Source organism: Lissotriton vulgaris, chromosome 7 (assembly GCF_964263255.1).
Source record: "Lissotriton vulgaris chromosome 7, aLisVul1.2, whole genome shotgun sequence".
Lineage (NCBI taxonomy): Eukaryota > Metazoa > Chordata > Amphibia > Caudata > Salamandridae > Lissotriton > Lissotriton vulgaris.
The window spans coordinates 1432452604-1432465744 of NC_141695.1; the positions used below are offsets into that span (position 1 = coordinate 1432452604).

Here is a 13141-nt window from a genome sequence, read left to right on the forward strand (position 1 = left end):
ACAGAAAAAACGTACATCTACCCATTCTTGAACCCTAAAAACCTTTACTCACGACTATTAATAACCCATCCCTTAACCTTCAAACCCTCGTTTTTTAAATAATACAAAAAAAATGATATAGATGGCTATATATCTCTCTCTCTCTCTCTCTATATATATATATATATATATATATATTTTTTTTTTTAACCTGCATTGTAAAACCCTAATTAAGGGCCCTTGTCGTACTTGCCTGCACTATAAGGGTTTGTGTTGTAACTTCCACTGTGGTAAACATCATATTGTAGACAAAACATCACTTGCATTTGGAACTAAGCAAGCATCCTGTTATATTAGGCAATGTTTCTCACCTCTGTTAACACCTGCTGCGGTTTCCCAGACGGGTGCGACAAACTAAACTAACAATATTGTAACCAGGTGCGGCCTGTGCAGGTAAGAGCGGTAAGAGCAGTGAGGTGGTGGGAAATTAAATAAATAATTAATTTTCGTGTGTGTTCGTCTATCGAAATATCCGCCCCCCCACACACACCCGGCCGCACCGCTCTTACCTGCACGTGCCGCTGCTGATTTTAATAAGCGAGTAGTGCTTTGCTAACCCAGCCCATATAGCGTTTCCTTTCCTGTAGGGCCTTCTCTAGTATATGGGGGAGCTAATTTCACTCTGCCCCAAATCAGAGGCCAGCATTGTTCAACATGTGTCAAATCGCAAGCCAGAGACTTTGGTCTCTGTCTTTGAAGAAACCATGTGTCCAATGAATTGGCGAACGTTTCGCCCATCTCCAACTTAGTCTGCATATCAAAGATGGGGGGAAATGATCTTGTTTCTAAAATAGACGAATTCTCCACATAAAACTGGAATCCGCTGCGTTTCTATTCTGGTTTTCGTTCACAGCACTTGCAGGAAGGTGCTGGTGCACACATGGTGACGACACAGATCATTTTGCTTCTCGGGAAATCTACTGCTTTCGATATCTCATATATCCATACCGCAGGCTGTTATTGCCAATATTCAAGGGGTGGTGGGAATACTTTGCCCTGCCCTTAAAGGATTAATTAATTCCAGATGGGTTGTAAGTCTGCAATTTGTTTAGGTGCATGCTTACGTTCGAAGGAGGACAGTATGGTGTCCATCTGCCCCATATATGCATGTGGACCTTGGCATACCTCCTGTACATTGACCAGTAATGCTTTCTGCTGCAGTGTACTAATGATGTGTAGTACACAGATGGCCATTTTATCTGGTCCATTTTTCGGTTTATATCTTCAAACCAGTTGTCTTAAGCTTGTATTTTCAATTCATGTTTTGGGAGGTAGGCCAGTGGGACATGCTGCATCTACCCTCTGTGGACAGGCCCTGTAGGCCTGGCAGTCTGCTTATTCTTAGATGAGGTCAATCCCTGGGCAAAATAAAATGTAGAGAATGCTGCGGATTGCATTATACTGTGCTCTCCCATCACAGCAGTAACAGCTAATGGGATGGTGAGAACGACGACACCGTTGTAACACCCATGGACAAGACGCTTCCAGCTACAGACACCAGACTGTGGAAGGCCACCAAGCCCACTGGTTACCATAGCTGTTGAGATAAAATGGTGGATTTGCCACATTGCTTTTCCATCAAATCCAGATGCGAAAAGGGGATTTTTACGCAAGCGGAGAAGAAATTCTACCCATTGCAAGTTACTCTCTGAATACAAAGTAGAGGGCTTAGTTTTACCACAGCCATCCATTGTGTAATGGCCAATCCAAAAGCTGTAAAGGGTGAAAAGCTGATGAACATTACAATAGGGCTAGGTTTTGGAACGCGTCATACTGTCCAGATCTGCTTTAGTACATGAGACGGACCTGGAGAGTAGTACCTGAAAGCCCTTCAGAGGTGTGACGAGGGGGTAAAGATAATAACAAGCCAATGGAACACACAAATACACAAGTACTGAAAAAAAAAAAAAGAGTAGATGGTCCTCACCTTCCTTCTTTAAATGCTTATGGAAGACGCCCAATGGAGGTATTCCTTTTAGATTATTCATCCATCCATTTTTTCTTAACTCTTGAGGACCCCTGGGTACAGTGTGGGTGGCTTACTTTGAAAATTGAAACAACGACTTAATACAGTATGAAGTACCATTGTCGCTTTGTTTTGTTCTTGAATGCCTCTACATCCTCTCATTTCTCTCCCTCTTAGGTGCAAAGTTTCCCATCAAGTGGACCGCTCCGGAAGCTGCTTTGTATGGAAGGTTTACCATCAAATCTGACGTGTGGTCCTTTGGGATCCTACTAACCGAGCTCACCACGAAAGGCAGGGTACCTTATCCAGGTAAGCAGCTCTAGCTCCCAGGAAAGCAAGTGCTGTTGGTGTGGGAAACTGGTCCTCCCATCTCCAGATGTGCACTCTCCGGCCTTATCCTTTGGTGCCTCCCTCAGCTATGCCATGTAAAGTTAATGTTTTTATTTTCTTTTCTGGTACAACCTAAAGCTAATGTCCACCAGGGAGTTGCTTTCTTGTACACTGCATATCAAAATGAATGCTGCTCTTAACAATTCATATGTTTCTGCTCTTGTGTGTGTAGTGAAGCAAAGAGGACTGTGAGATAGGATGCTTTTGTTTTTGAGAATTCTATTTTGCTGGCAGGGAATGTTGCAAGGACGGTCAGCGTGGGAAGTCTTTTGTCATTGTCCGTGATGAGCCGCTGTATGCTCTTATTCTGCCCCTATAACCTTATTGCTTGTGGGTTTGTTGGTCACTGTTGCTGTAGTAGTCCTTCTTTTGCGCAAACTGGCAAAGAGGATATGATCATGATCACCCAGGTGATGGGGAGGTTTCCTGTTGCTTTGATTCCAGGCATAAAAAGGCTTGCACCCAGAGTGTGCTGGCTCAGAGAAACCATCATGAAGTTTTGTTTATGATAATCGAGATAGCATGTAGGAAGGTTCTGGCTAGATGGCCTGTACGGAAACTTCTCAACTGATTGGTGGTCTATATATCTGCAGGCATGAGCTCGAGAGGATAGGTGGAAATGAGCAACAAACGTGAAATAATTCACACTGGGTCCTGGCAAGCTGGTGGTCTGGAACACAGCAGGCTGGCAACTTCTGAAAGTGACACTGTTTCCCACTGGAAGAGGCACTTTGCAAACAAAAACAGAATAATTATGGTCAGATTCTGCAGAGGACCCAGGTGTGTCACTATTCACTAGGGTGAGGTGGGGGGGACCCTCTGGGGATTAGCTACTGAAGGATTCCTGGTTGGGTTCGGGAATATCAGTAGTGCCATGTTCATGGGCCAGTTTTAGGTAACCACTGTTTGGGGTGGGAGGGGGGGTGTAGGTTGGCATTTTGGGTCACAGTGGCAGGAGTTCAGGCTATCATGGACTCAATGGGAAAAGCATCCTTAACCGCTCTGCCCTTTACCCGACTACCCGCGTGCGCGAGGACCTTAAGAGGAGGGCTAAGCAAGGAGATGGGCAACATGTAGCAATCGTGATCAGGGATGTCGGTGTGAAGGTCTGAGCTAGCAAGGTACTTCACTTAGATCAAGGCACCCTGGTTGAATGTGCTGGTGTCAAGCTCTTGGACCTAGAAGCACAATCAAAATGGCACTTGGTGGAGTGTGATGGATGATGGGGATAGACACAGTAGAGGCAGTGATTGGAACATCACTTACTCCAGCTAAACACAAATTAACAAAATAAAAACACAGCAATGCTCAGAAAATGACCAAGTACTGGTGGTATTCCCACATTTTATGAGTTCAGCTACTCACCCGTTGTGAGATAGGGAGGACGCTTCTGGGCACAATTTCTGTGAGTATCGAGAAATCAGCTCAGACATGCAAAGTGAACATGCACAGCGCACAGGCCAAACAATCACGTGAGGGGTAAACGGTAACCGATTGGACAATGAAACCCCAATTTAAAAAGTCTTCTGGGGTATGTTTTGAGGCAGATGAGGCATTGTTAGCCTGCACCCTGTTTAAGTAGCTATGTGGGATGAATTTAAACAAAGTGGTCTGACTGAATGGAGGGCAGCAAGATGCAACATCCCCCATGGTCTGTCAGAACGGATGATGGTGAGCTACAACACCCCACGTGTGTGTGGAAGGAAGAGAAGGACCATGGAATGGCAGGACAGAAAGAAAACATTTCTTTGCTAAGGGTGACGTCACTGCCCCTTGTCTTCAAAAATGTTTAGTTTGACAGTGTGAATCTGACATATATTGGTCTGTTGTGCGTTATCTTGCCATTTTATGGTAGGGTGTGAGCATTTCACAATTCTTCAAAAGTTAAACATTTTGGCAGAGGTGCAAGAGGTGCTGCCGAAACGCGCATTGAGACATCTTGGAAACCACCCTACAATTATAGAAATCCATGAGATTCAATGTTCTAACTATTTATTATGTGTGTGTCTTTGGTCAGACATCTAAGCATTTCAGTATGCTGACAATGTATAAAAAGCCTTAGAATGAAGTATGTGTGAATGAATGATTGACTGTAGCTAGAATGTTATATAGGTTGTTTTTCTGTGATTTAATATCCTTATAAAAAATGTTTTAATGAATTTATTTCGAATACATAATTTTGTATTTTCCTATTTCTAGTGTTGCTACCATATATAATTCTGTTTTAGATTGTCGATGAAGTAGCCCTTGGAATTTCACAGCACAGCTGCCCATGAGTATGCCAGTAGTTAGAATCTTACATGATTTCAGGTAGCTCTCCACAAGACACCAACCATTGGAACGGTCTTGCGGCTTATTTTTCGGACCTTGTTTTCAGTTACATTAGCGTGTAGTCGGATCTATTAAAAATGAAGGGGAAAGCTCAGCATCTTACGTGTTTTTTTGGTTCTGTGTAGAACATGTTAGTTGATCATGCAGTATTTGCTAGTGTCAAAGTTTTCCAGCGTGAAATCTTTCTGTAGTCCCATTCTGTGGATCATTCCGCCATCTTGTGGTTGGTTCCAGAAGTGTCCAATTTAGATGGTTCTTTCAAGGAGGACTGACTGCAACGTGAAGACTGCCAGAAGGCGTTGCCCTAGTCGTCATACCCCCACGCCAGTTTCACGTCACATTCCAGCTCTCCACGCTCACCATCTCGGGTGCAATACCTCAGCAAACCAAGGCAGTCCTTTCGAGAAGGAGCTGGAGGGAGAGGAGCTGCTCAGCCGGGGCATGCAAGCGAGTGACTTGTCATGTGGGCTCTCCCTGTACTCAACAACACCCATACATGGCAGAATCGTAGGGTTTCTCAAAGAATGAAAAACAATTAGTGCTTAATTTGTCAAATAATAAGTGCGAGGGCCCTGACCATGAGGCCACTGCAGCTTGAATCACCCATCGCCCTTGTCATCGCTGCCAGAACAACTACTAACCTCTCTTTCGCCTGCAAGTGCGACAGTTCAGAATATTCCAGGTCCTCAAAGCTAAAGAAATGGCTTGGCAGGCAGGTACTTGCAATTTTGAATGTATATTGTATTCATAAACAACCGTTCTGCTCATCTCTAAATTAGGTGAGCAGCGCCACGATGTGGCAGAGTGTCCTAAGTGCGGTGTTGACAATTAAGTGCCCTGCCGAGCTTCGGAAACCAATTAAGTGTCGGTGTTGAGCACTGGGATCAACCGACTCAAATTAAGCACTGAAAACAATCAACAATCCCTTCCGAAAAATGGACTCTAAACATCATTCAGCATGGCAACATGGCTATAGAACAACTATTCAGGTCTCAATCAAACGAACTACTTAAAGCAAGAATTGCAACAGAGATGTTGTGGCTGAAGCAAAAGGCCAATGACCTCTTAGGCAAACATGCAACAGAAAAGGCCCCGAAAGAACAGCTAAACCAAGGGAGTCTTCTCAGTATATTTCCTGGAGCCAAAATCAGACCAGACACTCAGTGATGCTACACCTGTGAGCCTTGAGCAGATTAATAAAGTTGCAAAAGTTCAAAATTGTCACACTGGAGGATGTCTCGCATCTGGAGGAGTGGGACTACAATGCAACTATAAATCTCAGGGATATCTACCTATTGACTAGAAATATTTGACACTGCATACATTTAAGGAAAAAGGTAGAGAGTCTCCGTTATGCATTTTCCTTTATTAGCATATAAAGAAGATATTACAATCATACTTCCCGACTTTATGGAGGCCCCGCCTACATTTCCTTGCAGTAACATTGATTCTTGCGTCGCCTTCCCTTAGAGCAGTGTTTCCAAAACTGTGGGTTGCAAGCTAATTTTTGGTGGGTTGCAAACGTCCAAGCAATAATATAGATGCCTCTTAAATACTGGGTTTTTCTAGGCACATTTGCTGCGCTTCAAAGAGAGAGGTCAAGTGTCAGGCCACCTCTTTTGATAAATTGCTGCTTAATTTTCAAACTTGGGGATTGCTGTTTACAAACTCCTCTCACTTTGCAGTTAGAGAAAGTAAAGTGAATTATGTGACATTCTTGCTGGGGTACAGTGAGTGTGAAAGGAAAGGCTGTGGCATCTTATTTTTTGTAACACAAACACAATGTAAATACCTCTTAATGAACTGTACACATTTAGCAGTCAGGAAAGCAAAGTTGAAGCACTGTTCTTTGTAATTCTGAAGTGTGATGGAAAAAAAGATTGTTATAGGATAAAAACAGATCAAGACGCTATACTTCATGATGGACACATGATGCACATTCACTGAACCCCGATTTCCACAAATTATTCTTTGTTTACACTGCAGTTTTAGAAGTAAAACGGTATGTCCATATTTAGTGGCCTTTAAATGGAAAATGTGTTGTCTGTAAATGATGCTGCTTTACCATACGAGGCATCAGTTCCATAAAAAAATCACCAGCCTCATGTCCAGTAAAGCTAGGTGGGTCACGAACATTGGTCGTTCTAAATTAGGTTGTGGTTCTAAACAGTTGGTGAAGCACAGCTGTCCATGATCTCCTGGAATGTAGCTGGCTTAAAAAGACTGCTTAAGTACTGTTTAGTGAGTAACTATTTTCGTGGAAATGACATTTTGTGCCTACAAAAGACCTGGGCCACCGATCCATTCATTCTTCACGGCTTGTACGAATTGCATACCACTGCTATAAAATGCAACATCTTCGTGAGAGACTTCTCGCTCTGCCCATCACTGATTTTGGCTCAACTTGTGCCTGGCTGGACAATTCAGTGGCTTGCCGACTCTGCAGCTACCACCGTGAATCTTGGCTCCAACGTGCATCTGTTGTGGTGCTTCCCAAAGTTAGTCAGTGAGCGGCAGCGCTTGGTTCTCCCCATCTGTAGGTTGCTTGGCCTACAAAGTTGCAGGGAAGTTTCAGACCTGTGCTTCTCCGCTAAAACACCTCAAATTGCGGCCCGACTAGGGAAATTCACAGAAGCAATCCGAGCCTCACTGAAACTGAAAATTGAGTTATAAAAGCATTCGGTTGGCCATTAAGCAATAGAGACTGACAAAACTTATCCTCAAGTCCCATGTACAGCACCTTACTGCTAGATCGGACAATAGTTCTAGTAATAGTCCTCCATACTATTTTAATCGTTTTAAACGTCTTTTTATTCTTATCTAACTGTGTGAGATTTTAAACAAGCTTTTGTTCATTGATAGAATTTTGTAACAATTTTAATTAATTGAACAATAAAGATTCATTTCATTTCACAGCCCTCGAGGCTTGATTATAAGGCTGTACAATGCAACTCTCGAACCAACCAAAGGCTCAGAATCCACTTCAAGTGCGAGAAGGGAGCTTGATTTACACATATATCTTACTGATGTGATATGGACCTATTGCTGTCAACGAACTCAAAGAATCTTGCACAGTAGTAGAGACGGGTTACTACATTTCAAGTACCAACATAGGATGCACTACTCTCCTCCATGGCTACCTGTAATAGGATTCGTAGAAGACTCTAGATGTTCTCATTGCAATTATCCCACTGCAAATTATTATAACGTGCCTTGGACTTGTCTACCCATCAATGCCTACTGGGACTCACTCTTTCAAACACTCATAGAAATGATCTCAATTTCCCTCCCTCCCTCCCCCTTCATACCTTGTGGGTAATGTTAAAAATATTCCCAAATACTCCAAGAAATGAATTGCACTGGCCCTTCTTGCGATGCACATGGTTGTGATCAGATGGAGAAGGGGACCGCGCCCTACCGTTAAATATAAGCATTAATGATTTTATATATAATACTGACAATATGGACATATGTGCATACCCACTTCCCTACACTTCCCATCCAGGGATGGCTAGATGACGGCTCTGCACATACCTGCTTTCTCAAGATACCTTCCCCTCGCAAACCCCCAGATAAATTTACCTTGTGTTGCAGAGTTATGGTGGTTATTGCCAATTTATCTGTTGCTTAATATTGTAGATATAAATACAGGCTATGTAGACTGCATTGTAAAACGTGATGTATGGCGTTGGCATATTCGCTGAACAAGCTAAATTGTAGCACTATGCAAAGATCTTTTGTACATATCCGTGAGACTTTTTGATTGTTTTGTTGTTTAAAAATGATACATAAATAAGGATTAAACAAGCATTGGCATAGCCAACAGGTTTCGCCTACGAGAGAACTATTGGCGTTGTCATTGTTTTTAGCCATTTTGCATAGCAGGGAGGCTGAAAGTAAAAAAAAAAAAAGCACCCTGACGGACCCATCCTTTCAGTTTTTTTTCTCCCTATTTAGCCACTCTGCTGTCTGACATGGCTAAAAAGCATTGACAAAGCCAGTGGCTCTCTCATACACGAGATCTGTTAGCGGCGCCAGTGCTGGTTTTGGAGTCTTTCTTCAAGTCAGGAAAAAGCATTCTTTTTAATAAAAATTGCTGAGTTAAGTCCAATGAGAAGATGAGTTAATGGGGGAAGCATAGTGAAGGACATGTTCCACAGCAGCGGTGCCAAGCTATACTTCAATGGAAGAATAAAGATTATGCTCAAATGTAGTTGAAATGCTGGTGAAACAGGGATTTTTAAATTCTATGGAATAATATAGGACACACTGTTGTGCTTAGTACAGGTAGGAGGGAAGTCTATTTTCTTGCTGTGCTTCCAGAAAATGAATGACTCCTGGACTGGTCATAGAAGCAGTGAGGAGTTTGCACTGAACAGCGTTTGCTGTTGTTCACCAGAGATTTTCAATTGTTCAGCCATATGAATGGTGTAGACACATGCTCGACCTTGTGGATCATTCAAACCAATTTTAGCAGGGCACAAGCTTCAATGGGAAGTCATTGAAATCTTCCCAGCCCAGGGGTGATATGGTGAAAGGTCTTAAATCCATAATATTCGGCTGCATGTAAAACTGCCCTAAGAGGTAACACATGTACTTCTTGTAGGGTGATTGAGGCACGGGTTACTATAGTCCATTTAGAAGAGAATCAGGTCTTGTACTATTGTCCTATGTTCTTACCCTGGAATAAACAGCCTGATACTCATTAGCAACCCAAATTGGTAGTTTAAGCTCTTGGCCATTGCATTAATTTGAGATCATAGTGAGATGTTGTTGAGGGTGAAACGCAACAAGTTATCGTTATACACATAAGTATGTTCCTGTTTAGGGATATTGTAGGAGGTAATCAATGATTGTATGGATCAGTGGATTTTTTTTTAGTTTTAAATGGTCAGTAATCATTTGTCTTTGGACAGTTCCCAACATATTGGAGAGTAGTGGCGAGTAGAGGACGCGATGTTAAGGTATGCCTGTTTATCTTCTTCATACTAACAATAGCGGAACCCGGAGTTCCTAAGGATGGCTCTAGAAGTGCGTCCATATATAGATTAAAAGGTATGGTAGACACTATGAAACTTTGACAGACCCCTTAATTGAGACTAACCCCACTCTAGTAGGAATTACTCTAATTCAGGAGTATCCCATCCATGCCCTTTCGACCTTTCCAGGTGTTAATCGGAGAAGTATAATTGACAGTGCCAAAAGCCACTGAAAGGCCTAGAAGCATGACTATTTCAAGTCAAGAAAACCAAGTGTGTTAAAACAACTTGCAGAAAAACTGTCTGTGTCAAAACCTCCTCTGAATCAAATTAAAATTGTTGATATTATTATCCAGGATATGTGGGGATAGCTGCGCAGCTTCGAGTCACCGTCCAATGGAATGGTAGTCCCACTACAGGTCGATAATTGTTAGGATATTTATCATCTGGAAAAGCTTACTTTAGAGGGTGGATTCTAGTTTCATTTTAAGGTAGACTCACAGCACACCTTTTGAGGAAGATGAAATGAAGAAGAAAGTGGTCATGTGGGGTCAGTTCTGACTTGCTAACTCTTTGGATATGCTTCTAGTCACCACATCTGAAAAGTGGCTCAATAGTTTTGCTTTGATTACAGTGTTAAGTAAATCACGACGATGTGATTTCCGCAAAGTGAGGCCCGGTTGTTGGAGCTTTATAATTCCTGTTACAACCAGCAATGAAGTCAAATACTTGAAATAGAGTAATTGGAAATAACATTTTCGATGAAGAAAATCACAGAAGGTTCACATTTTGATTCTAGATTGTCAAATGTGGAAGTTGAAGGTTACTTGTGGGACCATATTATTCTTTCCCACAAAAGATCAGACCATTTATTGGAAGTATTTATAGCTATTTAAAGTGGGTGGATTTCGCCTTATATGTGATCATTGTCGCTCCCTCTAGCTACTCTGAAACGAGTCGGATAAGAAGGGGATGGAGATTTTTTTACCAATGAGTTCTTTCCTCAAAGAGGTACTTTGAAATCCATGGAACAGAAGGTTTCCTGCTTTTCCTTTTGCATTTCAAAAAACGAGTGAGGTTATCAAGAGGTTTCTAAAGCAGGTATTGGAAATTAGCTGTTGAGGCATTGTCATTTTGGCTGTGCCTTATAGCAGGATGATCCTCTAACGCCTACGCTGTTACACCAAATAATTGATGAAGTGAAATTGATCCATAAGTAATACAACTAGTCCACTGACATACGATTATCTGCAATCATTATTGCACTCTTCGAAATTGAGTCGGGTATGGAGCCTTTGCTGTTTCATGTTTGTGGCCGTGTTGCACAGTATCATTTTCTGGAATGAACTAATCGAGCAAACAAACCGTTGCATTGTTAGCTATCCCAACGAAGGAAAATGTCAGAGATAATCAGTTAATTCGTCACTTGCTGCATACATTCCTCCAACAGAATATTGTCACCTGAGTGCCAAAAAATTGCATTTTATCTGATTGCTAGTACAATATTGCCAGAAATTTCCGGAAGTAAGCAACGAAAAGAAGAATATTAATTTACAGGATTCATTTTACAGAGAATGATTTATGAATAATGGCTATCCCTCCGAAAGGTCTGTCTCATCGATCACATTGGAGGATAAAGTATTTTAAGGAAGCAGGAGGTGAAATATATTTTGTGAAGTGCCTTTGAACCAGGTTTCTGTTGAAATTAGGAAATTGAAGACTAAATTGAGATTTGTGTCCGCAACCTTCAGTTTAGTCTCACTACACCTTCAGTTTAGTCTCACTACACCTTCAGTTTTGGTCTTACTACAGCAGTTGTGCAGAAGGCATAGTGAAGTTCTTTGGAAAATGGTGCAGATAGTGGTTCTGGAGGAATCTCAGTAAAATTATGTTGAGCCTCATAGGCAGTAGCGGCTGCTACCAGACTGGGGTAGTGGGAAGGGGGGGGGGGGTTTGGTGGTGGTGGAGAGGAGGGGGGGATGAAAAAAAAAGAATGACCTGAAACGACCGGCTGCCTCCTCTCCCCCGTCCTCTTCCTTCTTCCTGTCACCAGTCCCGGCTGGCAGCAGGAGGCAGCCAGACACACAGGCACCCCTGAGCCAATCACAATGCTGCAGTGCAATGCAACCTAGTGGGGAAGATGCAAGATGGCCGGCTAAACAGCCATGAGCACTTAGGGAGTGCAAACCACTCCTCCCCCTGCTATGTCCAGCCTCGCCATTGACTGCAATAAGGAAAAGAAAATGATAATGTTACGTTATTATAATTTTATTTTTCCTTTTGAGCAGTGGGGCCTCGCTTCTCTGCCTTAGCGGAGGAGCCGCCACTGCTCATAGGTACTACAGTAGTTTGTGAAGGTTTGTGGTTGGTAAATTTGGTCATCTGTCGAAAGAAGGGAACTTCAGACCACAGTTTGGGAAGAGAAAATGGAAGTACTGATTAATGAGTTCCCACAGAGCTGAGTGCACTCTCACTGAGGGAGAACTATTGGACGGCAGTCACTTTTGCTCATAGATATCTGAATCCATCCATGTATATTCTTCACAGACGAGCAGTTTGATTTGTAGTGAAAAAAAACAAATATTTGGAGCTTATTAAAATGATTTGCAGTAGGCATATTGTGGGGATGAAAAACAGACTGCAAATGTACAGTTTCAAAAATATTGTCTAATAAAAAAATAGAATGAAAAAATTGGGGCAACAAAAAACGTCATACCTTATCGGTCAAAGAGAAGTATACTGGGAGCAAGGGTATGGAGTATCCTGCTTAAATAGAGAAAAGCATTTACAGGGAGGTGGGGAAAGGGGCAGAGGGCCAGTGCAAAGTGTTTAGTACTGAGGGAAAGTGCAACATTACTATTTTAGCTGTGAGGGATGGGTAGATTAAAAGGCGAGGTGTGGCTCACTGGTTAGAGGCGGCAGACCTGTAAGCAGAGAACGGCCCGGGACAAGGGTTCAATTCCCGACGAGGCATGGTCGTGGACCTGGGTCAAACGGACTCGATAATTCTCGCCTCGGTGCCTACTCTAACCAGGGAACACACTCGGTAACTCTGGGCATTAAGCTTGCCTCATCTCTACAACGGCCTCCCACAGACGCCGGGGATGCCTGGTTTCACCCTGGAGATACCCAGAAAGGGACCATCTCACAGGGAAAACCAGGACGGGTTCCCCAGCGGTCTGCAGCGCCAGGACACTCGGTTAGAGTAACAGTGTGCTTTACAAGTACCCCACATTTACATATTTACAAAAGGGTTGAAAGAGTTTTTAGGGTTCAGGGATGGGTAGCAGTGGGGGGAATTTAAGGGTTTTTTAGGGTCGGGGAAGGGTAGCAGTAGGGGGTAGTAAGGGACTTTTAGCACTCAGGCAATGGTTAGGGGTAGCGAGGTGTGTTAGGGTTCAAGGAAGGTTTATAAAGGGGTAGTATTGGGTTGGTA

The 13141-nt window shown here is 42.8% G+C and overlaps 1 protein-coding gene across 3 annotated transcripts in view; it reads left to right on the plus strand.

Moving 5' to 3' along the window:
* The window catches only part of SRC (SRC proto-oncogene, non-receptor tyrosine kinase), a 257634-nt gene that overhangs the window by 236837 nt on the left and 7656 nt on the right, over window positions 1-13141 (plus strand). For all 3 annotated transcript variants that reach the window (XR_015297608.1, XM_086932231.1, XM_086932230.1), the window contains one exon: window positions 2183-2314. Coding sequence is in view for 2 of the 3 variants with exons in the window: in XM_086932231.1 (XP_086788357.1) it covers window positions 2183-2314 (132 nt within the window). In the remaining variant the exon portion in view is untranslated. The remainder of the gene's footprint in view (window positions 1-2182; window positions 2315-13141) is intronic.